The 27026-nt window shown below is 55.7% G+C and overlaps 8 protein-coding genes across 8 annotated transcripts; 5 read left to right on the top strand and 3 right to left on the bottom strand.

The window, feature by feature from the left end:
• Window positions 1–36: 36 nt before the first annotated feature.
• On the top strand, window positions 37–4617 carry PHYSODRAFT_353054 (hypothetical protein; the record flags this gene model as incomplete). The annotated part of the gene is made up of 2 exons (XM_009539563.1): window positions 37–41; window positions 459–4617. The coding sequence occupies 2 exons, from the start codon at window positions 37–39 to the stop codon at window positions 4615–4617; spliced, it is 4164 nt and encodes a 1387-aa protein (XP_009537858.1).
• Window positions 4618–4631: 14 nt separating this feature from the next.
• Window positions 4632–6003, bottom strand: PHYSODRAFT_362379 (hypothetical protein; the record flags this gene model as incomplete). The annotated part of the gene is made up of 1 exon (XM_009539562.1): window positions 4632–6003. The coding sequence occupies one exon, from the start codon at window positions 6001–6003 to the stop codon at window positions 5071–5073; it is 933 nt and encodes a 310-aa protein (XP_009537857.1). The 3' UTR covers window positions 4632–5070.
• Window positions 6004–7127: 1124 nt separating this feature from the next.
• On the top strand, window positions 7128–11990 carry PHYSODRAFT_565908 (hypothetical protein; the record flags this gene model as incomplete). Its single annotated transcript, XM_009539561.1, has 7 exons — window positions 7128–7406; window positions 7452–8291; window positions 8331–8745; window positions 9154–10889; window positions 10966–11442; window positions 11521–11721; window positions 11790–11990. The coding sequence occupies 7 exons, from the start codon at window positions 7128–7130 to the stop codon at window positions 11988–11990; spliced, it is 4149 nt and encodes a 1382-aa protein (XP_009537856.1).
• A 1487-nt stretch (window positions 11991–13477) lies between these two features.
• On the top strand, window positions 13478–14446 carry PHYSODRAFT_319651 (hypothetical protein; the record flags this gene model as incomplete). The annotated part of the gene is made up of 1 exon (XM_009539560.1): window positions 13478–14446. The coding sequence occupies one exon, from the start codon at window positions 13478–13480 to the stop codon at window positions 14444–14446; it is 969 nt and encodes a 322-aa protein (XP_009537855.1).
• A 474-nt stretch (window positions 14447–14920) lies between these two features.
• PHYSODRAFT_251840 (hypothetical protein) lies at window positions 14921–15951 on the top strand (the record flags this gene model as incomplete). The annotated part of the gene is made up of 3 exons (XM_009539559.1): window positions 14921–15406; window positions 15485–15682; window positions 15838–15951. 3 exons carry the CDS (start codon window positions 14921–14923, stop codon window positions 15949–15951), a joined length of 798 nt encoding a protein of 265 aa, XP_009537854.1.
• Window positions 15952–16178: 227 nt separating this feature from the next.
• PHYSODRAFT_550823 (hypothetical protein) lies at window positions 16179–18108 on the bottom strand (the record flags this gene model as incomplete). The annotated part of the gene is made up of 5 exons (XM_009539558.1): window positions 16179–16492; window positions 16569–16823; window positions 16905–17125; window positions 17176–17855; window positions 17946–18108. The coding sequence occupies 5 exons, from the start codon at window positions 18106–18108 to the stop codon at window positions 16318–16320; spliced, it is 1494 nt and encodes a 497-aa protein (XP_009537853.1). The 3' UTR covers window positions 16179–16317.
• Window positions 18109–21490: 3382 nt separating this feature from the next.
• PHYSODRAFT_307092 (hypothetical protein) lies at window positions 21491–22751 on the top strand (the record flags this gene model as incomplete). Its single annotated transcript, XM_009539557.1, has 2 exons — window positions 21491–22473; window positions 22742–22751. 2 exons carry the CDS (start codon window positions 21491–21493, stop codon window positions 22749–22751), a joined length of 993 nt encoding a protein of 330 aa, XP_009537852.1.
• Window positions 22752–23533: 782 nt separating this feature from the next.
• Window positions 23534–24712, bottom strand: PHYSODRAFT_341243 (hypothetical protein; the record flags this gene model as incomplete). Its single annotated transcript, XM_009539556.1, has 3 exons — window positions 23534–24055; window positions 24141–24360; window positions 24432–24712. 3 exons carry the CDS (start codon window positions 24710–24712, stop codon window positions 23534–23536), a joined length of 1023 nt encoding a protein of 340 aa, XP_009537851.1.
• Window positions 24713–27026: the final 2314 nt, after the last annotated feature.

Genomic DNA, 27026 nt, shown 5'->3' with positions numbered 1-27026 from the left:
GTGGATTTTGTATACCCAGTACAGGCAGCTCGCAACATGACGCTATTGTTGGACTGACTGACAATCTACTCTATGATTACCGAGTCTCCTTTCGCTAACTTTGGTGATGCATGGCTTTCGAGCCCCAACGCCATTCCCCGACTCGCGCAGTTCTCGCCCAGAGCGAGGATGCACCGCGGCGCCAAGGTCGAGACCATCGACAACGTCCCGTCGCGCACAAGGTCCTTCGCGAGTGGCAAGTTCCACAAGATCAGTGCCGTCCTCGCACTTCAGCGACCTGATGGCCACATTCAGCTCGACTTCCCCGCCGAGGACGCCATCGACCTGCAGACACCGCGAGTCGAAGCCCCCGACAGTTCGAACCAATCGTCCGCTACCCGGGGGCAGGACGTCGATAGCAAGAAGCCACAGGCGACTAAAATCGACGACGACCTGGTTCCAGTCCCGCCGCTCATGAGCATCTGCATCCTCATCGTGGGCACGCGCGGAGACGTTCAGCCGTTCCTGGCCATTGCTCAGCGCCTTCAACGCGACGGCCACCGCGTTCGCCTCGCCACTCACGCCGTCTACAGAGACTTTGTCATGAGCCACGGCGTCGAGTTCTACCCTCTAGGGGGCGACCCGAAAGAGCTGGCCGCCTACATGGTCAAGACGGGCGGCCACCTCATCCCCACCAAGATCGAGACGCTCACCAAGGACGTGCCACGCAACAGGACGATGATCAACGAGATCGTGCTCTCCACGTGGCCAGCCGTATCGGACGCGGACCCCGACGGTGGAGGCCCCGGCGTGCCCGGTCCACCGTTCCGAGCCCAAGCAATCATCGCCAACCCCGTGTCTTATGGGCATATCCACGTGGCCGAACGCCTCGGAGTGCCGCTGCACATCATGTTCCCGCAGCCGTGGGTGCCCACAATGGCGTTCCCCCATCCGCTGTCGAATCTAGCCTACACTGGCAAACTTCAGAAGAAGAACTACCTGTCCTACAAGCTCGTGGACCTCATCATGTGGCATGGCACGGAAGGGATGATCAACGAGTTCCGAAAGGAAGTACTGAAGCTACGCCCCATCCGCAACGGAGACCTTGGGTCGGAGCTGCTTCTGGATCTGGAAATACCCCACGCGTTCATGTGGAGTCCGCAGCTTGTGCCGAAGCCAGCGGACTGGGGGCATCTTTACGACGTCATCGGTACAGTGTCCCTGAAGGAGGCTGCATCCGTCTACTCCCCATCCCCAGAGCTCGAGGCATTTCTCGGCGACGACGGAGGACCTATCTTCGTTGGATTCGGCTCCATGGTGCTGGCCGACCCGCTAGCAACCACCAAGATGATCGTTGAAGCAGCCACTCAGGCCAATGTCCGCGTGCTGATCCAGTCCAGCTGGAGCGACATGGCCGGCGACCTCGAAATCCCTAGCAACGTCTTCTTCCTTGGCAACTGTCCGCACGACTGGCTCATGCCCCGAGTGTCAGCCGTCGTTCACCATGGTGGAGCAGGCACCACAGCCGCTGGTCTACTCGCTGGCAAGCCCACCTTCATCGTCCCCTTCTTCGGAGATCAACCCTTCTGGGGCCAAGCCGTCGTCAGTGCCCGCGTGGGGGTGGCGCCTTGCCCCATCGCCCAACTGACAACTGAGGTACTGCGCAAGGCTTTCGTGGATCTTCAGAACCCAGAGCTACGCACTAGGGCCGAGGCCTTGCGAGACCTCATGCCGCAGGAGGACGGCGCCGAAGAGGCTGTACGCAGCTTCTACCGGCATCTACCAGCGCACGATATGTGGTGCGACCTGGACCACCAGCGCATCGCCACCCAGTGGAGTGACCACGACAAGATCAAACTCTGCGACCGCTGCGCCTTCGTCCTCAAGGAGCGACCGGGTAACAGGCACAAGAAGCTGCTGCGCTACAACGCCGTCGACTATTCCGCTCGCGGTCCGGGCTCACTGCTCACTGGAGTGGCCACGGGGGTCGTCGTCTTCGCTCATGAGTTGACTGGGGCGATCACTGGAGTTCTATCCCAACCAGCCAAAGGCTTGATGAAAGGAGGCGTCATCGGAGCTGCCAAGGGGACCGTAGCGGGGGTGTACTATCTTCTGGTGCGACCCGTGCATGGTGCGCTGCTGCTGGCAGACAACGCAGCTACAGGCCGGAAGAACGCGAACCGAGAGGAGGGCCACCGGAAGCTGAACAGCGTGTTCGACCGCCACCTGATGGCCGCCTTGGGAGCAGAAGATGGCTTGGCTGGCACCTTTTCCTCCGCACTGCGTCCAAACGCTGTTGACATTGTGATTTTCGTGCGAAGGGAAGACCGGAAGAAAATGCTGAAGCGATTGCGACGAGATGAGAAGCACCGCTACCGTGGTCGCTATGAAGCGCTCCTGAAGGCTCAAAAGGCCAAGACCACCGGGGCTCACGACATCTTAAGCTCGAGAAGGCAGTCACACCCAAGTGACGATATCACTCTTCTGGAGGCTGACACTATCAGCAATCTCAGCAACACGAGCACTGTAGTCGAGAGCGTGGAGGCGATTGGTCACCCAGAACCGCGAATTACGCTGCAAACAGCCCCGCTTACACCAAGTGGGGCAGTGGAAATTACCCTCAATTTTGCCGATGAGTGTGCTGACATGGTTGACCCGTCAACGATTAAGGAATGGGAAGCGTATTCGACTTGCCAGCATCAAACGCCTGGGCAGACAGCGCCCCCGGTACCAACCATGAATATCTGCCTCGCCCCGATTGGCACCTGGAATAACGGCGTGAAGCAGTTCGTCGCAATCGGGATCAAGCTCAAGGAGCAGGGACATCGAGTACGCGTGGCCGCCAATGAGCGGTTCCGAACCGAGATCATGACCCGAGGTCTCGAATTCTACCCCCTCGCTGGCGGCCCCGAGAGTATCCAGGACTTTGCAAAGTTCGTGTACGACAGCCAAAGCGCAGCTCAAACTGCAGCGCCAGGTCGACTGGGCGCTGGTGCTATTCAAGCGTTCAAGGAGCTCATGTACTCGTTGTGGCCCGCTGCATACGGATTCGACCCGCATGGCGGGGGCACAAATATCCCTGGAGTGCACTTTCGGGCGGATGCGCTGTTGTGGCACCCACTACTGCTCGGGCATGTTCATGTTGCCGAACGACTTGGCATCCCCCTCCAGTGCGCCAGCTTGGAACCCCTCTCACCGACGTGCTATTCCCCCCATCCTTTGAGCTCGATCACTGGCCTCGACTCAACTATCATGACGCTGTGCCAAAGCAACCTGCTCACCTACGGAATCGTGGACACGACGTTTTGGCGTGGTGGCGTGGCTGAAGTGTTGACCCAGTTTCGCGCCTTCATCGGCCTCCAGAAGCGTTGCGACCGCCCTGATCCGCTGGTGCGGTGGGAAGTTCCTCACATTTACCTCTGGAACCCTGCGCTGATGCCGAAGCCATTGGACTGGGGAGCGGAGCTGTCAGTGGTTGGTCATGTGACACTAGGCCTCACCGCTGGAATCAGTCGACGGAAACGCAGGAAGCGCCAGAAGGAGAATAAGCGCTTCAAGTGGCCCAGTGCACTCACCGAGTTCGCATTCCAGGCGCCCACTCCACCAGTCATTTACTTCGGAGTCTCCACGCGAGCAATGTCGTCTGGTACTTTGGATGAGTTATTGCAGAAAGTGGACGCTGCTGCTGCTAAGCAACAGGTGAGAATCGTTTTCCAGACTCGGGAAGTCGGGAACAAGCAGCGAGCGCTTTACCAGTCTGAAAATGTGCTGGAAATCCCCAGCGATTTACCGTATGCAAGGCTCTTCCAAGAGCAAGCTGTGGCTGGAGTGATCCACTGGGGTGAGCCCGATATCGTTGCGGAAAGTCTCTCGGCTGGCAAACCCATCGGCATGTGTGGCACACACTCGTGCCAACAGTTCATGGCTAATGTTTGTGATCGAGCCCAAGTAAGTCTACCGTTGATCGACTGGAGAACGTGCACAGTGGAGACTCTTGCCTCGAGCTTTGGGGCTCTGCTGACACCAGACATCCGAGAGAAAGCCCAGACGTTAGCCACCACGTTCAACCCCACGCAAGCCCTCGAATCCGCTGTCACAGCCTTCTACGCCAACCTCCCGATGGAAGCCATGCGCTGCGACGTGGATGCGACCAAGCTCGCACGGGTGTTTGACTCGCGCCACGGCCTCAAACTGTCGCTCCCAGCCTACGTCTCCATCCAACCGAGATACGATGAGAGCAAGGGCTTTGTGCCGTACAAGCCCCTCCGGTTCGGAGGAGACCGCGCACCAATGTTCTTCATCCGGGGAAACCGGGCAGAATCAACATGCGACGCAAGGCCAACTCGTCAGTACGATGGGGTTGAGTTGGCGCTGGGGATTATTGAAGGTGGTCGCGACAGCTCATCCAGCAGCTCTTCGTCTTGCAGTCTGGTTGTTGTCAGTCCTGCTAAAATCGCCCTCTTCTGGTCGTCTGCTGAAGAGGAAGCAGCAGTGCGCAAAGCCACCAACGTGGCCTACGATCGACTCGTCAAGAAGGCGCAGCGCAAGAGCAAGCGTGAGGCAATTAGGCGGTTCTTTGGCGTGGGCAATGAGGCCAGGCGTCGGGAAGAAGAGCTGAGATACATTTTGGTGGAGTAGATAGGAAGCCAATAGACGGAAAACGAAACCTTTTGCCTTATTGATTCATCAAATGGCTCGATATTGTTGCATGTTACCCTTGTCGATGGAGAGATTCTTCCAGCTCTAGCTTGCCCAGTTGGATACCCCAATCCTTCTCGTCCCACGGAGATCGTGACGGGACCACGAAGTCGCGCGGCACGTCGCGATGTCCATGCAGCTGCTCGAACGTGGCCAGCATCGGCTCCACGCGCTCTTCCCACTTCCTGTTAACTGGGGTCATCGAGTCGAATTTGATCGCCGCCAACGAGTCCATCGATCTGGCAATCTGGTCAAAGTAGGTGACGCGGCCGCATATATTCTTTACTGCAAAACCCAGCTTGAGACCGTGAATTTTTTCAGGCCAAGGTGCCTCTGCAGGTACCGCAAAGGCCGCCGGCACTACATATGATTGTGGTACTCGGCAATGTCCATTTAGTCGGCGGAACGTGGCACAATGCGCTCACTCCACTCAGCTTCATAGAAGTCCCACACAAAACCCAACTCTTTCACACGAGTCTTGTCACGTAAAACTTGGGTGAAGTAAGCGCCTTGGCGGATGCTGTTGACAACAGTGCCAAGATTCAGACCCCACGACAGTCTTGGCCAGCTTCCATCCGATGGCACCACAAATGATTGTGGCACTCGACAATGCCCTTGAAGCCGATAAAACGTCTCCAACGCTGGCATAATGCGCTCACTCCACTCCGATTCATAGAGGTCCCACACAAATCCCATCTCCACCAATCGAGTCTTGTCACGCGAAATCTGGGTGGAGTAAGTGCCGCGGTTACGAATGTTGTCAACAACGATGCCGAGTTTTAGACCCCAGGACAGTTTTGGCCAGCGCTCATCTGATGGCACCACAAAGCGTGTAGGCACCCGGCAATGCCCATGTAGTCTGTGAAACGCCTCAAAAGCTGGCATGATTCGCTCACTCCACTTCCACTCAGGATCATTCCGAATAACCCCCAACTCCATGTCTGGACTTGTCGTATGCGCCGGCACCACCTTCTCCCGACTCTTGTGACTGGATAGCGCTAGGCCAACATCGAAATTCAGTCGTTCCAGCTCGTCCTGATCCGCTTTCACCTGCTCAATGAAGTCCCCCCGTTGAAGAATATTGTTCACCTTGCTGCCCAAGTGTTTGGGCCAGTCGGGACTCCCCCTCGGAACACGATAAGAACTAGGCACGCCAAGGTGTCCGTTCAACTCGTAAAACCTCCGCAGTGATGGCAGGACGAAGCGGTCCCACTTGTACTGCGTAATGTCCCAGGCGAAGCCTATCTCGTCCAGCCCCTCCCTCTGCGCCGGGTCGATTTTGCGCCCTCCCTCCCTCCCTCCACCGCTTCCGCAGCCACTCGGCATGTTTCCCGAGCGGATACCCCCACGCTGATTTGGGCCAGGCCTCGTCCCCATGAGGGACGACGAAGGCAATTGGCACCATCAGGTGCTTCTTGAGCTTGAAGTACGTGAGGAGCGAAGGCTTCACCGCCTCCTGCCACGCTACTGGGTTGTTCACAGCCAGAGGCCTCCGCTGGGGTCTGTCATGGCTATCCGCGTCCGAGGAGGAGAAGAAGCGAAGCAACTCGCAAGGGCGATGGAAGGGGGCACTGCTTCCAGCTAAGCGAGGAGATATAGGGGTTACGCCGACGGCAGCAACGAGGACGACCCCCGCGCGCAGCAGGCGACTCCGCGCGTATGACGCCAGCCGCAGCATCTGCTCGATTGACTCGCAAAGTGTCAAAACAGATTTTCGTCCTATCATAACTTGCACTATAACAGTACCCAGTCAATCTACTCACCCCTATTTTGTTATGGTTCACCCCTGTATTGCAAGCATTACTGTAGTTAGTTATCAGTTAATAGTTGACAGTGAAGCCGCAGGCGGGTAAGCTCTGGAACTATGGCATTTATGGCCCTGTGCTTCTTTACATTGAGGTCCACGGGCGTTCTACATCGAGTTGCCGCGATGAATACTTGAGCGGCGAATACAGTACACGAGTGGCTTGTACGTTAAGTTCCCACACTTCCGTTGGTCCGTAGTGGCTCCATGGTTCTAGCAGACCTTCTAGCAACCGCCAAGATGATCATGGATGCAGTCACGCAAGCCAACGTACCAGTCCAGCTGGAGCGACATGGCCAACGACCTCGAAATCCCTACCAACGTCTACAACGCCGTCGACTATTCCGCTCGCGGTCCGAGCGTGGCGGGGGTGTACTATCTTCTGGTGCGACCCGTGCATGGCGCGCTGCTGCTGGCAGACAACGCAGCGACAGGCCGGAAGAACGCGAACCGAGAGGAGGGTCACCGCAAGCTCAAAACCGGATCATCACGATGCTGTTGGTACAGTATCTCCAAAAAGGAACCAAAATGCATAAGTTGGCCGAAGTTGAAGTGGTTTCGTCTCTTTGGCACAAAAAAGAGACGTCGGAAGAGGCTGACATGGCTACACTCTCACACAACAACCGCCCAAAAGTCAATCAGTGCGATGGAGTCCCTGCGGCGGCTGACGAGCTCCGTGTTCGACGCGGGCCCCGTGCGCCTCGTGCGTCGCGCCAGCATGGGCGACGTGCGGCCTCCCGACGCTCGGTCGCTGGAGCTGACGTTCATGACGGAGCGGCTCGTCGTGGCGGGCGTCCCGAGCTGCGGCGCGACCGACAAGAAGCAGAACACGGTGAACGCCGAGGAGCTGGCGCAGTTCCTGGACGCGAACCACCGCGGCCACTTCATGCTCTTCAACCTCAACGCGCTCGAGGACGCGGCAGCCGTCGGGGGCGACAGCTCGGGCGCTGTCGCTGCCGCGGACGCGCAGAGCGTGGCCGAGGCGCTGCACGAGCAGCTGCTCGAGTTCAACTGGGAGCGCGACGGCATGAAGGCGCACACGCCGCCGCTGGACCTGATCTTCCGCATCTGCTACGCGCTGGACGCGTGGCTCTCGCTGGACCCGCAGCACGTGGCGCTCGTCAACTGCCAGACGGGCAAGACCCGCAGCGGCGTCGTCGTGGCCTGCTACCTGCTCTTCGCGCGCCTGGCGGACGACCCGACCGACGCCTTCGTCGAGTTCTACCGCAAGCGCTGGGACATGAAGTCGCTCACGCCGCAGGCGCTGCGCAACAAGACGCCGCCGTCCATCCAGCGCTTCCTCGCGGGCTTCCACGAGCTGCTCACAGAGCACAAGGCGCCCAACGACAAGCCGCTGCTGCTCAAGGCCATCATCTTCCGCCAGCTGCCCGTGGAGCTGCAGCCCTGCGTGCAGATCTGGGACGACTACAAGCTCGTGTTCTGCACGGACGCGCTGCACAGCGGGGAGGGCGTGGCAGGAGCTGCAGCAGGAGGAGAGACGCCCGTGCTGGACTGGAACGAGGAGGACGGCTTCTTCGCCATCCTATGGGAGAACGGCGTCGAGCTGGACGGAGGCTTCTCCATCTTGTGCTCCTTCGGAGAGGACTACGACAACGCCGACGACGTGGACGCGTCCTCGAGGGTGCTCTTCCGCTACGCGGACTCGACGCTGTTCCTGCTGCCGGGGCTGGTGACGCTCAAGAAACACGATCTGGACCTGATGAAGCAGTACGAGCACGGGTTCGACGAGGACCAGTTCTCGGTGGACTTGGTGCTGCATGAGAGCAACGCGCGAAAGCCGCGGAACTCCGTGCGCATGGACTACACGGGCAACAGCGCGATCCGGCAGGGACTCGTGGAGATCACCAAGCACCACGTGGTTCTGCCCGACCCAGCCATGCACTCGAACTTCATCCGCATGGGCTTCTGCGAAACGCCCACGACGTTCGCGCTGCAGTGCTCTCAGAACGCGCCCAATGTGGCGCTGGACCTCCTGCACTCGAAAGGTTTGTCGGCCTGCTTTGCACAGGAAGCAGCGGAGATCGCGGCCAAGAAGGAGCAAGAGGAAGCGGCCAAGGACAACCAGAAGCCTGACTCCCCTACAGAAAGTGACCGACAGCCGCTGCTGCGTCGACAGACAACAGCGGAAATCGCTGCAATGCAGTCGCAACGCTCGCGGTACTCGATCCCGACAGCAGTGGACTCGTCGTTGTGCGACACCTGCAAGGAAGACGACTACATGATGCGCCCGCAGATTGTTCGCTGTGCTGGGCGGTGTGGAAAGTATTATCATACGACGTGCGTGGGGCTGCGAAAGATCCCCTTCGGGTTGACGACTATGAGCGATCGCACCAATCATGCTGTGTACGTGAAGAAGTTTTTCAGCGCTTGGGAGTGCGACGCTTGTGCCCCAAAACTGTCTCCGGTCTTGACTGCCAGCCTGCCTAATGGAGAAATCCCCGCGAACATGAAGTTGGTACCGTCATCGTGGGTTGGTGGAGAGCCTGGAAACCCGCAAGATGTTGCTGATGCTGGACATGCTCCTGATAATTTGTCTGTCACTGTGGATGTACCCGATGTGAAACCACCAGAAGAGTTCAATCAGCTGAAGGAGTTTTTGGCAACAAATGGACTATCGATTGAGGACCTGATGAAAGCTGCTACCAGTACAGGTACCACGAGCGCCGCGGTTGCGATTTCTTTAGCGAACACTCTCGCGGCCGCAACCTCTACAGCACCTGCACCGTCTAAAGTGGATACGAAAGCTGCGTTGCTCAGTGAGCTCAAAACTGCGAGAAAGCCTAGCGAGACGTCAGCTGCGAGCAGTGGAAACACCAAGTACACGTTGATGCTGAAGCACGGTGTGCCGTTTGAAGCTGTTCAAAATTGCATGCAGAAGGACGGCGTTGATCCCTCGACCTTGAAGCCCCTCTCTCCAGTTGAGAAGGCCCCGGCGGATGAAGGTGATGCAGTTGAAGTGGCCGATGCTCAGAAAACAAGGCTGAAGGATATGGAAGAGTATAGCAGCTACTTCCGAATGCTGCGGATGGGGTGTCCGAAGGAAGCAGTGAAACAAAAATTAATGATGGACGGAGTCGACCCAATAATCCTGGATTTGGGACCGGATGCCGTCTACGACGAGGTGAAGGACCGCATTGTCGCTACGCAGAGTGTGTCGAAGCTTCAGGACGACATTAAATGTGTGAACTCGCCTACAAGTAGCAGCGAGAAAGATTCTCATTCGGAAGTTTTACTGAAGGACCATGAAGTCTACGCGAAGTACTTCAAGATGCTCAAGATGGGACTGCCCGAGGGTGCTGTGCGGCAGAAAATGAAAGCAGACGAAGTTGATGAGCGTGCTTTGGACTTGGGTGGAGACGCGCCCTTCTCGAAGCTGCCGAAACCTGCAGAGAAAGAAGTCTCGGTTGACCCCAAGAACGACATGAAGCTCAAGGATGATCCAAAGTTCGCCAAGTATTTCAAGATGCTGCAGATGGGGCTACCCGAGGGTGCAGTGAGGCAAAAGATGAAGGCTGATGGCGTGGATGACCGAGCTTTGGAGCTTGGCGGTGATGCGATGGTGTCGCAGCTGGCAGGGGGGTCTGGTGGAAATGATGTCAAGCTCCAGGACGATCCAACGTACGCCAAATACTTCAAGATGCTGAAGATGGGGCTTCCGGAAGGAGCGGTTCGCCAGAAAATGAAGACTGAAGGCGTAGACGAGCGTGCTCTTGATTTGGGTGGAGATGCTTTCGTGTCAGAGTTAACTCCTTCGAATAACGACGTCAAGCTTCAAGACGACCCTGTTTACTCCAAGTACTTTAAGATGCTGAAAATGGGGCTTCCTGAGGGCGCAGTCAAGCAGAAAATGGTGACGGAAAATGCTGATGTGCGTGCCTTGGAGCTCGGACCGGACGCCACTGTTACTCAACTGACGTCTGGCGGTGAGACGAAGGAAAGAGCCGCAGCAGTGAAGCCAAAGCGTCCACGAAAGAAGCTGCACTGGCAGCCCATTTCGGAGGACCGACTGAGCAACCTCAACCAGCAGACGATTTGGGAAGATGAAGATGATGATGTGGACTTTGACATGGACATGGACGAGCTGGAGGCGCTTTTCTTCGCGAACCAGAACACGGGCAGTGGCAAGAAGAGCTCGTCCCGTGGTCAGAGTAAGGCTCTGAAGCGGAAACAATCCGTGACTTTAATTGACGGGAAGCGCGCCATGAACGCTGCGATCTCGTTGGCGCGGGTCAAACTTTCTTACAGCGAGATCGCACAAGCTGTGATCAAGTTCGACCCGAACGGTCTGACGCTCCAGCAGCTTGTGGGGATCAACGAGTTCCTGCCCACGTCTGAGGAAGCTGCATTAGTGTCAGGGTATGCTGGAGACAAGGAGATGCTAGGAGAGGTACGTGCTGATTGTATTTTGTGCGCGAGTTCCTCCATTGTTGGCTTACAGTTCTTGTTATCATGCTATGTACCAGGCTGAGAAGTTCATCCTTGAAATCTCAAAGGTTAAGCGGTATGCGCCTCGCATGGAGAGTCTGGTGTACAAGTTGTCCTTCACTTCACGTAGTGCGGAGCTCTCGGCCTCGTTATCCCATCTACAGAAAGCAGGCGAGGAGGTCAAGGGGAGTCGATTGCTCAAGATTTTGCTGGCTATGGTGCTCAAGCTGGGCAACACCCTGAACGGCAGCGGCGAAGACAACGGGATCAAGGGATTCACGGTGGACTCGCTGCTGCGATTGGGGCACACGAAGGCAGTGAACCAGAAGACGACGGTGCTTCACTACCTCGTCCGGCTCGTGAAGAAAAACCATCCCCAGGTGCTCGACTTCCAGGCCGAGCTGCGAAGTGTCCCTTTCGCAGCGCGCGAATCCTTCGACACTGTTGACGAAGAGTACAAGAAGCTGGAGAGGGGGCTCACGAGTCTCAACAACGAGCTGGCACTTCTGGAAAAGGTTTGGCACTGGTTCAATTTTTTGTTTTGCAATGAGTTGTAGTGGGATCTGACTCACGCTTATCACTGTGTCGAGCAGCAAGCGGTCGAGAGCCTGGGGCTGGAGGTCACGATCAAGTCGATGCAGACTGCCGCCTCCGAAATCGAGGCACAGATGAAGGCGCTGAAAGAAGGGATCGGCCGAGCAAGGGAGGAGGTGTCAAGCGTGCTGGACTACTTTGGAGAAGACCCGAAGCGAAACCCGACGGAGTTCTTCACAACGCTGGCTTCGTTTTGCACGGTGCGTTCTCCCTGGTTCCTAACTATTGCAAGTGAAGGAAAGCTGACGAAGGTTGTGCTTGTGCTCAGATGTTCCAACACGCACGGAATGAGGTCGACGCTGCGGACGAAGCTGCGCAGCGGGCAGAGCGCTTGAAGATGCGTCGGGCGAACAGCATGAGACCCCAGCCCAAGCCGAGCAACGGACCGACGTTGAAGGTGTCGCGTCCAATTCTAGAGCGATCACAGACCGAACGCTCGCTCGACACGCGACATTCCAACGAAAACTAATGAATGGAGAGGCCAACTTACTGTTATGTTGGTCATATTATACGTAACGTTACTGTACTTGTGTTCTGGTGATAGGTGGGGGACGACTTCGTCCGCTTGTTGATAGGATCTAATTTGTAGTTTGCTAAATTGCTGCCAATTGAAGTCTCCTCGCATGGTACACTCTTTCTTCTTGCCGGCGCCGAAGATCAAGCTGTTCTGTGGATTGTACCATATTGCGCGAGTGCATACGATTGAGACGAGCCTCGACGCTGATGTGGATGTGGTGCGGGATACGCTGAGTGGAATACTGGACATTCCTCCTGCTGAAATAACCCTCTACAAGGCGAAGACCAAGGGGGAGAAGGGCCAATGGGTTAAAGCTAACGAAAACTTAGACGAATTCTTATCGCTCGGGCCGCGAAGAACGAATCCGGTAAAATGGAGTTTCCAAAGATATGGCCATCACAACCAGTGTCATGGGTTTACGAGCAGGGACCCGGACGGATTCACGTGCTGGTGGATTTATCAAGCTTTATCTGGATCACCTGCTGGTGGAGCTTCCCAAGAACTATCTGAAGCGGCAGAAGACAGAACACAACAGTTCTGAAGGCAGCAGTGCAGGAGCCCAGTGGACGCTCGTGGATAGCGACTGCCCGACGCCTTCTCTTGACGCAGAGAAGAGGCTAGTCCGCATTCTTTGGGAGCTACTGAAGATTTCAGGGGCGACCATCCTTAAAGAAGGCCACGACCTACAGCTGTACTGCCGTCCAGAAACTGTGGATGAATGGCGCAAAATCCAATGCAACGCCGTTGACACCTACGCACAGGTGATCATTTGTGGAGCACCTGGAACAGGCAAGACATGCGCAGCTTTCGCCTTCGCGTTTGGTACCGTAGATCGCGATTTGTGGGACGTCGTGTGGATTCACTTCGATCGATAGCACTGAGCAGGTTCCTCTGTTATATGGTGAAGGGTAAGGAGTTGTGGGCAGCAGAAGCTTGGAACGATCGTCACCTCAACAACTTGCTGTTTTCGTCGAAGTTACAGGATAAAAGGGCGATTGTATTTTACGACCCTGCGTGCGACTCGGTATTGCTGGAGTGCCGGAAGTGGCGTTCTCGGAAGGATCTCTCTCGGCGCCTTGTAATAGTGACGTCGATGGTCTCGCTGGGCAAAGAAGACCGGCCGGAAACTTACCAACCCATTAAGCCTCACGTTGAGATACCTGGAGAGAAGGTCAATCCCTGGCTCGATGCTTTGGATAAACTGGCCACTCCAGCCGAGCGCAGTGTGCCTGACCAAGTGCTACTTGAAAGTGAGATGCGTGATATGGATGGTGATTCCGAAGAGAAAGGCTGCGCTATTCCAGAAGGTATGGAGACAGACGCAGCAACGGAGGTGTTCAATGTTCACGTGTTCGAGTTGCTGTCGTGGACACTTGATGAGTACCGCACTGCCGTAAGAGAAGACAACTTTTTCGACAGTGTTGAACACGCCCTGCGTGATGGTGCTACGGCGATTGGAGCGGCTAACACCCCCCTGTGAAGATCGAGTGGCGTTGGTGGAGAAAAAATTCTACGTCGCCGGCGGCAGTGCGCGAATGATGTTCGCTGTCATGACGAGCAGGGCCATGGCCTCGCTTGACATAGCCCTTATGAGCGTGGGTTCGCTAAAATCCTTCGCTGAATTTGATACCGGGGTGCTGTCTGGCGGTCTAGTTAATCGACTTCTGGCTCTGTATCGTGACGGGATGAACAAGATTCAACAGCGAATTGTAAGCTCGTACGCTGTTCGAGAACTCAGTATTAAACTTGGCCCTGATATTCTGAAAGCAGTGAGCTTACTTCAGATGAACCCGTCGATGGATGGATTCATCTTTGAGGGATGGGTCATCGGGTGTCTAGCACATGGTCCGCTGATACTCAAGCAATTGGCTAGCGGGGGAAACGTTGAGTGGAAACAATATCCTCTGGTTCACTTCGACATCGCGCAGCTGCAGCTGAAACTGCAAGCCTTATCCACGAAACAGTGGCTTGTGCCGTTTAAGTGGAACCAAAGTGGTTACGACATCGTCTTCTTGGACAAGGCGGAAGGTTTCGTTCGCTTTGTCCAGGTGACAAGAGCATCCAAGCACAGTTTCGCCGCCAAGGCATTCTGTGACTTCTTCAATATCTTGCACGCGTGCAAGTGGATGGAGATTCTCTCGGTAGAGCTCTGCTATGTGGTACCGCGCAAAACTGATGAACCCAAGCCCAAGCCATTCATTTCGAAAGAGGAGCATTATCGCCAGGTCATCGCGGTGGTTTTCCTGCAGGGTGAGTACCGCCCTTTCGAGGAAAAGAAGTCGACACGAAAGACGCTTGAGACGACAGAAGGAACGCCTATCACGTGCTCTGTTGACACTTTGGAAGCCGCGTATGATGCCATTTCTTGTGACGACATGGAGCTACAGAGGCAGGAAATACATGGGTGAGAGGAATAAGCGAGCTGGAATTCACGCCTGGTAGGATTCTGGTTTAGCTACGATGGTACGAGGTTGCGCAGCAAGGCATCAATCGTTCAAGCGGTGCAAAATTGAATATCCAAGTTACAGCTTCAAACATGCATCCTGAATTTTTTTTGCCTACTTTTGGAATTGCTATTGTTTGCAAGCGCTCCCACATTCAGTACCATAGCAACAGTCGTTCATCCGCTACATCTGGATGCGAACTTTGATCCCCCCGAACCTTGCTCCGCGTATTTCTCGACAGACAAATTACCAACACGAGCTGCAAAATGGCTCAATGTTTGTTTGCCAAGCCTTCCTGGTGAGCTTACTGCGCAGCATTCCGACGAAAACTAGTGTCGGGGTATGCTGGACATAAGGAGATGCTAGGAGAGGTACGTGCTGATTGTATTTTGTGCGCGAGTTCCTCCATTGTTGGCTTACAGTTCTTGTTATCATGCTATGTACCAGGCTGAGAAGTTCATCCTTGAAATCTCAAAGGTTAAGCGGTATGCGCCTCGCATGGAGAGTCTGGTGTACAAGTTGTCCTTCACTTCACGTAGTGCGGAGCTCTCGGCCTCGTTATCCCATCTACAGAAAGCAGGCGAGGAGGTCAAGGGGAGTCGATTGCTCAAGATTTTGCTGGCTATGGTGCTCAAGCTGGGCAACACCCTGAACGGCAGCGGCGAAGACAACGGGATCAAGGGATTCACGGTGGACTCGCTGCTGCGATTGGGGCACACGAAGGCTGTGAACCAGAAGACGACGGTGCTTCACTACCTCGTCCGGCTCGTGAAGAAAAACCATCCCCAGGTGCTCGACTTCCAGGCCGAGCTGCGAAGTGTCCCTTTCGCAGCGCGCGAATCCTTCGACACTGTTGACGAAGAGTACAAGAAGCTGGAGAGGGGGCTCACGAGTCTCAACAACGAGCTGGCACTTCTGGAAAAGGTTTGGCACTGGTTCAATTTTTTGTTTTGCAATGAGTTGTAGTGGGATCTGACTCACGCTTATCACTGTGTCGAGCAGCAAGCGGTCGAGAGCCTGGGGCTGGAGGTCACGATCAAGTCGATGCAGACTGCCGCCTCCGAAATCGAGGCACAGATGAAGGCGCTGAAAGAAGGGATCGACCGAGCAAGGGAGGTGTCAAGTGTGCTCGACTACTTTGGTGAAGACCCGAAGCGAAACCCGACGGAATTCTTCACAACACTGGCGTCATTTTGCACGGTGAGTTGTCCTTGGGTCCTATTTGTTACAAAGTGAAGGAAAGCTGACGAAGGTTGTGCTTGTGCTCAGATGTTCCAATGCGCACGGAATGAGGTCGACGCTGCGGACGAAGCTGCGCAGCGGGCAGAGCGCTTGAAGATGCGCCGGTCGAACAGCATGAGGCCCCAGCCAAGCCGAGCAACGGAACAACTTTGAAGGTGTCGCGTCCGATTCTGGAGCGATCGCAGACCGAACGCGCGCTCGACACACGACATTCCAACGAAAACTAATGAATGGGGAACGTTGCCCGGGAAATCGATACTGAGCTTGGCCAGAGGCCAGCTTACTGTTGTGTTGATCATATTATACGTAACGTTACTGTGGGGTTTCTTCACGGGTTCGCGTGTGGTTTGATGCAACGATGGCCTCGCGTCTTCTTGGTCTGTCTTGAGTGTTTGGTCGTCGAAAAGCTGTCGCACTTCACCGCCATCCGTTCCATTTAGGCTTGACACGTTTGCTAGAAGCCGATGTAACCCTTCTCGCCGGCGTCGCCGTCCTGGTCGCGGCAAGAACTCGCACCGCTCCACCTACAGAGCTGCACGCACAGAATCAGTGAGATCGTGATCGAGGCTGGTTTTGGTTTAAGTATGCAGCACTTACACCCGAGGGGCGCTGGGTGTGGCGGTCAGCTCACGAGAAGGCAAAGCCGATGTGCCGATGGTTGCGAGCGACAAGTCAAATGAGACTTGCTTGGATGCTGCTACGTTGTTGTCGCTATCGATCGCCGTCAAGTCGACAACTTCGTCGTCGCCACGCTGCTTCTTGAGAATGCTAAGCACGCCGAACAATTCGCGGTCAGTAGATAATTGCCATACTGCACAACCATCACACTTCCTTCCTTCCTTACCTGCGAACTTTATCGGACGCAGCTGTTCTCTTCCTCTTCCCTGTCTGCGCAGCTCGACTTGGAGGCCTAGCCTTTTGATCCAGAGCAGACAAACTGAGTCGTCGCGAGAAGTTTGTGGGAGGAGAGATGCCGCTCGGTTTGCCACTACTCGTCGTCCTAATCTCTGCAGTTTCGGGTGAAGACTCGTTGCCTCGGAGAATGTTTTCAGCAACGTTTTCGATGCCATTGAGCCCCTGGGCATTGGCAAGCTTCTCCCTGTCAAGAATATAGATCGAGTTAGCCCTTGCTCCAATCGAGTGGCAAGCGTTGAGCGCCACGACACGCCGATCTGCGTACTTTCGTGCATACAAACTCCACCTGCGCGATGAGATTGGGGGTGGCAGTTCTGGTGACGGGGTCCTCATCTGCTGCAAAGCTCTTCTCTCATCGCCCTTCGACCTGCGGCGATGCTCCTCCTGACGGTACTCTTCCAGCCGCTTCTCGTACTTCTTGCGTAGCTCTAGCTCGGCTGCCAGCTTCTCTTGGAGCGCCTGGATCTGTGAGACTTGGTTGGCAACCTGCAGGGAAAAACACAGAATACGTCAGCTTCATGCCACCAGCTACTAACAAACAGAAAACAATCAATCCTCACCACTCCGTTCAGGCGAGAGATCTCGGCACGCTCTGTGCGTTGCGACTTGCCCGTCTGGATGTGGCTGACGCGCGACGCGAACTTGAGCGAGTTGATGGTCTCGTTCACGTCGGCGCTTCTCGGGCTCACGTGGACAATGAGCAGCGTGCGATTGGTGCTGCCGCTGAGCGAGTCCTGCAGCAAGTGGGTGAGCTTGGTGTTGCGGAACGGGATGTGCTTCTCCTTGGCCAGCAGCGCCGCCAGGACGTCTCCTACAGCCGCCAGCGACTTGTTGATGTGCTGCGATTCACGGACGGTGATGGCGGGCGTGTCCGCCGTCTTGGACAGCCTTTCCGAGCCCGCCAAGTCCACGAGCGCCAGCCTTCCCGCGTCTTCCTCGCCGTTCGCCTTGCTGGTGCGCCGGATGTCGATCATCACGACGGTGTGGGCGCGGTTGCTGCGGTCGTTCTTGGCCCTGCTGGCCTTGCTGCGCGCGATGGCGTCGTGGAGCTCCTTGGCGCTGGGTGCGGCCACCGCCTCCACGTTCTTGAGGTAGACCCCATTCTCTCCGTGGCGGATCTCCAGCGTCGCCGAGGAGCTCGAGGGCTGGTTGCCGCACATGCTCGTGGCGCCGACGTGGCAGCCCATTTTGGCCAGACTGGAGGGCGAGCCCCTGTCTGCGCTGCCCGCAGCCGCCGAGCCTCCTGCAGTGGATGCTCCTCCAGCGCTGTTGCTGCTGCTGCTGCTGCTGTTACTACCGCTGCTACCGGTGGCAGGCGCCGCCAGCAGGTCGTAGATCTCCTCGTTGTACACCTCCACGACCTGCACCGTCACGTGGAACTCGTAGACGTGCTGCTGCTGCGCCACCGAGCTGTAGATGAGCTCCGCCGCGCGGTAGACCAGCCCGCGGTCGCCGTCCGCGCCCTGCATGGTGTGCGTCTTGCCCGCGCCCGTCTGGCCGTAGGCGAAAACGCAGGCGTGGTGGCCCGCCACGGCCGCGCGCACGAGCGGCGCCACCTCCCTGAAGACCGTGGGCTGCGAGTGCTGCTCGTGGAACACGCGCGCGAACGAGAAGCTCTTGTACAGCGCGCCGTCCACGGGCGAGAAGACGCTCAGCTCCTGCGCCGACTCGACCTGCACGCGCTTGCGCCGTTTGTCCGGGCTGGCCGCGTCGCTCTCCTCGCCGCTGGAGCCCGTGGCGGCGGCGGGCAGCGGCCGCACGCGGCACAGCACGCGGATGTTGCCCTGCAGCTCGGCCAGGCGCGTCTCCAGCTGCCCGCGCGCGGCGCGCTCGTGCGCCAGGGCGTCCGCGGCCGCGCGCTCCCGCCGCCGGCCGCCCTCCAGCGCCGCCACCAGCTCGGCGCCCAGCACGCCGAAGTCGCGCCCGCACAGGCGGAAGGACGCGCGCACGTCGCTCTTGAGCGAGCTCACGCTGGCGCGCAGCTGCGCCGCCAGCGCGCGGGCCGCCGAGGCGCGGGGCGCCGCAGGAGCCGCAGAAGGAGCCGCGGCGACGTCGTCGGCCATCCTGCGGCAACAAAATGATTCAAACCGTTTTGGCGCGGAAAATGCGCCACAACTAGGCCTGGTTGTGGCTTCAACGTGTGGCGTCCGATTGTGGCACTGCCACTGCTTTGTGGCGTCCGAAAATGGTGGTCCGATGTGGCAGGCCTGCTATGTCGCGTGTAAAAGTGGCGGTCCGATGTGGGTCGCTTGTTTGTGGCGTAAAAAGTTTCGCGGGTTCGGTCAAAACTTGTCCCGTTTGGCGCCACAAACCCGCCATAAATAAGCGTTTTCCTGTTTAAATGTATCGGAAAAAAGTTTCGCGGGTTTGGGGGGAAACTTCGCGGCCCGGCCCGGTTTTGCCCGGTTTGTGGCAAAAACCCGCCACAAAAAAGGAATTGAGCGGGCCACAAGTAATTCCACAAATAAACGAGCCCGGCCGAGCCGGTCGTCGGCTCGACCGGCATCCTGAGCAGAAAGCTGACAGCCCCGTCCCCGCCGATGACGTCTGCAGTCGACCGGGCTTGGAACCGGAACTGCTGCAGAAGAGCAACGATGGCAGCGAGTGCATTGGCTACAGGAAGAGCCCCGTGTCAAAGTTCCTCAACGGCGGATGCGTTCTTCTCTGCTACGCAACAGGTTCAGGGAGACAAGACTGTCGGCCGCCACACGGAATCCCCGGGTAATCTACGACGCAATGCCAGCGCAGGGCTAGACCGGACTCTATCTCTAGCATGGTGGCGCGAAGTCTGCATTCGCGGTGGGTTTTGACGGCGCGTTTTCGAATCGCGAACGGCGGCGACTTCGCTGGTGCTGACGTGTGTGCTCGCCAGGTGACGTGGTTCTTGGAGCTGAACTCGGGAGACTGCGTTGAAGCCGAGCGGCTTCTTTTCAGCAAGCTCCGCGACCTCGGGTTCTGCTTCATACGACGAGGTTGTTCCTGTTCTCACAGCACAACGTGGATCTGCTGCACAAATGTTTTTGTAGAGATCGCGAATGGGTTTCCTCTTCTTGCCGGGGAGCCGATAGCATCGTAGCCGTAGCAGAGACGCACTCAGAACTCCGCCCATTGAACCGCTTTGACAGGAGGGCCCATCATGTGTCGAATGCACTCGCACGTGCAGACACTCCCCGTGGATGTGTGCCGTCTTGCTGATGCGAGAGAACACGCTGCCTTTGCCGAACATTTTCCCAAGTAGAACGTGAAAAGCTTACGCTTTTGCAAGACGGCCGGCGGTACCCAGTGCTGCAATTCGTACAGCTTGCACTCGTACTGGCGTCACATTCGTAGCGCAGACTGCCAAAGCGCTCGCAGCGGAGACTTCGACGTGAGTGGCTTTTGGAGTGAGTGTGTATATTGCGAATGCACTTGGTCACCTGATGGGCAGAAATTTCGGGACCGCCGCTCCAGCTGGAGCTCGGAGCTCGACACGCACACATTTGCTTTTCTGGCTGCTTCTACAATCATTTTTGTAGTTGCTAGGGTCTGCTAGGACCATGGGGCCGAAGCCAAGACATTCTCCATCCAGTTGCCGCCATGCCCTCGCTGTGGGGTAGTGACTCACTACCCCACAGGGATGCCGAAAAATAGATTGATGCTGAAATAATTGCAATACATATTTCCAATATATTTATTGACCTGATTTTCAAGACCCGTATCAATAATCTATTTCTCGGTTCGATTCTCTCATACAAAAGTCAAGTGCACTTGTAATTAGTCACCAGAGAAAGGGCAAATAATAATTTATTTACCTGATTTTCTCTACCAATATGATTATCTATTGGTCTGCTCTAGTCGCAATAGATAAAAATACAATATTCGGCAACCCTGGTACTAGTGAGGGCATGGCGGCAACTGGACGGAGAACGTCTGACGGAGAACTTCAGACAGACCGGCGTTGTACGAGAGAGTGAGGAGCGTTCCAGTCGACGAAGATGCACAGGCGCTGGCTGCGGTGAAATGCCAAAGTTTCGGAGCTCAGGAACCTGCGGAGCAACTGATAGGGAGCGGAGATCAGGAGCCTTCACTGGTAGTGGATCAGACAAAATACATGTAGGGGGTAAGTAGATCGACTTTCGGACTGGTGAACACGACCCCACGCCAATCCTGACGTATCAAATCTGGTGGCGAACCTTCACACAGGAAAAACACCTTTTGACCCGTCACCAGCGCCTCGTTCAAGATCGAGTCAACCCGCTCTTGGTTTGTGAGTGGATTGTGTTCCTGTATCGTCACCTCCTCGGCATTACTTGTGTCACCTCCTCAGCATTACTTGTCACAATGGCTTTAGTCAGCTTCTCCTCCTCGTAAACTTCAAATCTAGGGTACTGTTGTAGCTCAAGTTATGATTGGACAAAAATCGGATTTAGCACTTTGCGAATCACTCAACCAAATGCTGCGGCTGGCGTCATCCGCGCGGAGTCGCCTGCTGCGCGCGGGGGTCGTCCGCGTTGCTGCCGTCGGCGTAACCCCTATATCTCCTCGCTTAGCTGGGAGCATCGACCCCTTCCATCGCCCCTGCGAGTTGCTTCGCTTCTTCTCCTCCTCGGACGCGGAAGGTCGTGACAGGCTGCCATGGACGACTCTGGCTGTGAACAGTCCAGTGGCGTGGCAGGAGGCGGTAAAGCCTTCGCTCCTCGCGTTTCTCAAGCTCAAGAAGCACCTGATGGTGCCAATTGCATTCGTCGTCCCTCATGGGGACGAGGCCTGGCCCAAATCAGCGTGGGGGGGAAACACGCCGAGAGGCTGCGGGAGCAGTACAGGGACGGAGGACGCAAAATCGACCCGAAGCAGAGGGAAGAGCTGGACGAGATGGACTTCGCCTGGGATATTGTGCAATACAAGTGGGACCGCTTCGTCCTGCCGCCACTCCGCAGGTTTTACGAGTTGAAGGAGCACACGGGCGTGCCAAAATACTTTCGCATTCCGGGAGGGAGTCCCGACTGGCCTGAGCACTTGTGGGACCAATATTTGGGCATTAAGGTGGACAATATTCGCCGACGGGGGCACTTCATCGAGCAGGTGAAAGCGGACCAGGAGGAGATGAAACGACTGAATTTTGACTTTGGCTTGGCGCTATCCGGTCGCAAGAGTCGGGAGAAGGTGGTGCCGGCGCATAAGACAAGTCCAGACATGGAGTTGGGGGTTATTCGGAATGATCGTGAGTCAAAGTGGCGCGAGCGAATCATGCCATCTTTGGAGACTTGTCACAGACTGAATGGGCATTGTCAAGTGCCACAGGCGTACGTGGTACCATCGCATGAGGACTGGCCGAGACTGTCGTGGGGTCTCAACCTCGGAACAACAGTCAACAGAATTCGTAGCCTAGGCGGTTATTCCGCCCAGGTTGCGCGTGATAAGGCTCGACTGGACGAGCTGGGATTTGTGTGGGATACTTACGAATTCGAGTGGAGCGAGCGTATCATGCCAGCGTTGGAGACTTTTCGTCGATTGAATGGGCATTGCCTAGTGCCGAGAAAGTACGTGGTACCATCGCATGAGGACTGGCCAAGACTGTCGTGGGACCTGGACCTTGGAGTTATTGTAAACAAGATCCGCCACGGCTCTTACTTCACCCAATTCACTCATAGTAAGGCTCGTTTAGAGGAGTTGGATTTTGTGTGGAACGTCCTTGAATCTGAGTGGAGGGAGCGAATCTTGCCCGCTTTGGAGACTTTTTATCGACTACACGGTCATTGCCGAGTGCCGATGGCTTTCAATGTACCGGCGGAGACATCCTGGCCTGAAAAATGGCACGGTTTCAAGCTGGGTATTGTGGTAAGGAATATTCGCAGGTGCGGCAAGTACTTCGACCAGATTGCCCGATCGATGGACTTGTTAGAAGCAATCGAATTTGACTCGAGGGGCTCAGTTACAAGGAAGTGGGAAAAGCGCGTGGAACCGATGCTGGCCACGATCGAGGAGCTGCACGGACATCGCGACGTGCCGCGCGACTTCGTGGTCCCGTCACGCTATCCCTGGGACGAGAAGGATTGGGATATCCAGCTGGGCAAGCTAGAGCGGGGAAGATTACCCCGGGAGGGATAACTTGCCACAACCTAGGCCGATTTGATGAATCAATAGACAGGGTGCAAGGCATATGATTCGTCTTCCAGTGATTTCCTACCTACTCCGCCGAGATATATCTCAGCTCTTCTTCCCGACGCCTGGCTTCATATCCCATGTAATTGCTTCACGCTTGCTCTTGCGCTGCGCCTTCTTGACGAGTCACGTTGGTGGCTTTGCGCACTGCCGCTTCCTCGTCAGCAAACGACCAAAATAGGGCGATTTTAGCAGGACTAACAACAACCAGATTGCAACTCGAAGAGCTGCTGAATGAGCTGTCGCGATCACCTTCAAGAATCAATAAGCGTCCTCCTGTTGACACAAGGACACTGGACTGATCTCCGGGCTCTTCACCACGGGAGTGGGCTACGGGACACGCCTGGCTTCGTCTTCATGTCGCGTCGAGTGTGCCTGGCTTCGTCTTCAGGTCAGACTCCCCACCCGAGTAGCAACCCCCAGCTATACCAGTCCTGTTAGAGCTCACTTAGTGTATTCAAGCACCACTGGTGAGGCTTCGGCCCTCACGTGGTCCTTTACAATGCTTCGACTTGCTTCGGTCCTTCGACCACTATTTGCGACTGCCTAGCGGCTCCTCACGTCCTTTGTCTTCTCTCTCCTGCAACATGCACGCCCCAACGGCCTCACGCCACCGATTACTGCAACATGGTGCTCGTGCGACCTCAATATCTTGTGAGCCACTTCGGGCACTCCCTAAGATCAGCCCCCACTACGCTTTTTGACAAAACTTTAGTCCGACACAAATTTACTTTTGTGAATTACAATTTTGACCTAAACTGGGTAGTGTTTGCGGATGCCCTGCACGAGGCCGTCAAGGTACTGGCACTTCGGGACAGTGCCGTTGAAGTACCAGGACTTCCACAGGTACATGTCCAGGTACTGGTCCAGGCGCTCCTTGGGGACGCCGCGCATAGCCTTGATGTAGCGCTTCACGCGCACTTCCCACGTCCCTTCAATGCGGTTCGTATGGGCCCCCGTCTTGGGGTCCACGAAGAACTTGCCGTGGTTGACCCACTTGTGGGTGTAGTTCTTGCCCTTTAGCCACTTGTTGTTCTCCAACGTATGCTTCCCGTTGACAGAAACATACGAGGAGAACTGGTCGGAGATGATGGTCGACCCGGCCATGATATGCTTGCCGATGAGAGGAGACAGCGTCTTCTTTTTGCGGTCGGGGCCGGTGACGATGCCGAACCACCGCCCCGTGGCCCGATCGACACCGTCGAAGAGCCAATAGTCCTCGTGCTGCTTGCCGCGCCCGAACTTGGACTTCTTCTTTAGGCTCGTCTCGTCGATCTCGACGGTGTGGCCCACGCCCGATCTGTATAAACATAGTTAGCACATATGCCACATATTGTAGTCGAATATTAGGTGTACATACCATCATGCTGCACTGCAGCATCTCGGCGGAGCAGATGTCGCGGCAGAAGCCGTACCAGTCGATCGCCGTGACGTCGGAGATGCCCAGGAACTGCTCCGCGGTTCCGACGGGGATGTCCGACGCCCAGAAGAACATCAGGCGCAGCACAGTGCGGTACGCTAGCTTGGTGCCGTCGAAGAAGGAGCCTTTCTTCAGGCTGAGCTCCTTGTCCGGGTGGCCGCTACGGCGGCATCGCCAGCGGCGGTCCTCGTCCTCCGTGCCGCGTTTGTAGACGCACAGGTTCATGAGTACTCGCATGTCTTAGAGGAGGCGAGGAGGCCGTGACGCATTAGGAAGCTCACGGCGGTGTCCTCGCTCGTGGTCGCCGCCATTATGTTGTCGAACGTGAACGGGGACACCGCCGGATCCGCCACCGCGTACGCGTACGGCGAGTTGTACACGACGGGCTCCTTGGGCGCGGTGTTGGGCGGCGCTCTGGATGCGCGCACGCGCTCCGTCCGTGATGCGCGCTTGCGTGGCGCGCGTGTAGAGCGCGGAGTCGTCTTCGAGGATGATTTCTTGGCTGGGGCCATGGTGCGTTGCGTGTCTTGGGGCGGGGGCTCTTTTTCGAAAGTGATAGTGTTTGTGTTGTGGCGGCATCGCCGTGGGCGCGAAAAGTGGGGGCGCTCCTCGGGTTCACACGAGTACGCGCGCAACGCAAACTGATACATGGGTGCACTTAATATGTAATTTGTGTCGGACTAAAGTTTTGTCAAAAAGCGTAGTGGGGGCTGATCTTAGGGAGTGCCCCACTTCGACAACTTGAGGCCGTGGCGCGAGTCAAACACCCGTGCGAGCTTGGTCGCATCCACATCGCAGCGCATGGCTTCCATCGGGAGGTTGGCGTAGAAGGCTGTGGCAGCGGCGTCGAGGGCTTGCGTGGGGTTGAACGTGGCAGCTACATGTAGTGCCTGGGCTACGTCTCGGATGTCCGCAGTTCGTAAGAACTGTCGTTTGCGCCCCTGCGGATGTTTGAGATAATGCAACATAAGGTTTTATGTTGCATTATCGGTTAAAGAGCTATTTGAAACAACAGCAATGACAGTTGTACAGCAATTGTATTACAGCATAGCAGCGCAAACTCCGATTCATTACAGCTCAAAGCATGCTTTCGGCGACAAGCTAACCAGGCAGCAGCAATAATAAAGAGGGGTGATCAGTCAATCAATGTAATTTGTGTACATGTCGGACGCCACAGCAGCAACAACTATAAACCGTCGCTGAGTAAACAAAATTATCGCTATTGATTAATGGTCGTGGTGCAGACTGTTTGTTGAGAGTCGACTTTGAAGTGAGGAGACCTAAACGGCATTGAAATCAGTATAGCAATTCTACAAAATCAAGTTGCAGGCGTCAAAATTATACATATAGCCCGAATAACCCTAGAAAATAAACACATTATACATTCAACATGAACCGAAGCTCAGTCTGGCAGCTTGAAGCTGTGCAGTATGTACCATGAATAGCAGTAACGCTAGTGTGAGTTCATGCAATGAAATGAAATTTGCGGTTATGACGGCTGACTACGCCCGTCGCCGCGCACTGCTGCAGCGCCGCATACGGGGACTCCCGCGGTAGCAGCCCAATAGTGTGAGTTCACGTAGATCCGCCACGGCAGATCGAGCAGCGTAAGCCATCCAGCAAATTGACGCATGATATCTCACAGTACAAAAATAAGAGCAAGCGCTAAAATTCAAGAACGTCTTCATGCAACGCTCTTCTGCGGCAAGCATAGCGCTACTACATAGTACTACTAGTAGTAAATAAAGTTTCGACTGTGCAGGTTTTGGAATACAGTAAAAAAAAGACCGAACTGCGAACACCGCGGGCCAAAGCCCGCAAACCAGTCTGGGTTCGGCAGAGCGTCAAAGCTTTGAGATAATAGACTCCACCGTGCTCGTTCTCAACGGCACTTATTTGGGCTCGTTCACAAACGTTAGCCATGAACTGTTGACACGAGTGTGTGCCGCAGATGCCGACTGCCGGCTGAGAGACTTTCCGCAACGATATCGGGCTCTTCTCGTGAATCGCTCTAGCCACAACTTGGTCTTTGAAGAGCCTTGCCTATGGTACATCACTCGCAATTTCCTTCAAACAGGAATCCATTGACGAATTGATTGTCACTTGATTAAAGTATGCCCGAGCCCGATCGGCGCAAACTCTCCTCGTCTCGTGCCCTCGAAGATTGGGGTGGATCCGTTGAGGTAGAATTCCGCTGGCTGAGATGAGCGTTCAATCGTCTATTATCACAACAAAGCCACGGAGCGAAAGGGTCAAATGCTCTTCATTGATTCGGTCAAGGGTCAGATCAGGTATAACTTCGATAGACCGATTCGTATCGAGGACTAATTCCAATTTATCAAACAAAAATATGCCTACAAACATATAATCAATATGTCCAGCTTTATCAAACTCGACAGCACCAATCTGGTACAAGATGGAACCAATTCAACCTGGAAATACTCCTTTCCCGGATCGGCGGCTGACTTCCGCGATGTAGTATGTGTCATTCAATCGATTTCGATGTATAACAGCGAGTATAACATTGATTCAATGCAATTCCAGAACACAACGTTCAAAATCGAAGTACCTACCGCTGCAACTTCATCCACAATCAGTGTATCCCTCCCTGATGGTATTTATTCGTATGACGATATCAACCGAAGCATTCAGACTGCTCTTGTCAATGCTGGGGCGTATCTAATCGATCCGTCGGGGAATAACGTATTCTATATCAAAATGAGTGCTAACAGTGTCTATTACGCTTGTCAGCTTGATTTCTCTCCTACGCCTACAACTCTACCAACTACCGGTGGAACATGGACCAGACCTACCTCCGGTTTATAC

Source organism: Phytophthora sojae (assembly GCF_000149755.1).
Source record: "Phytophthora sojae unplaced genomic scaffold PHYSOscaffold_13, whole genome shotgun sequence".
NCBI lineage: Eukaryota > Oomycota > Peronosporomycetes > Peronosporales > Peronosporaceae > Phytophthora > Phytophthora sojae.
Note: the sequence above shows the minus strand (reverse complement) of the source record. Positions and strands in the feature narration are given on the sequence as shown.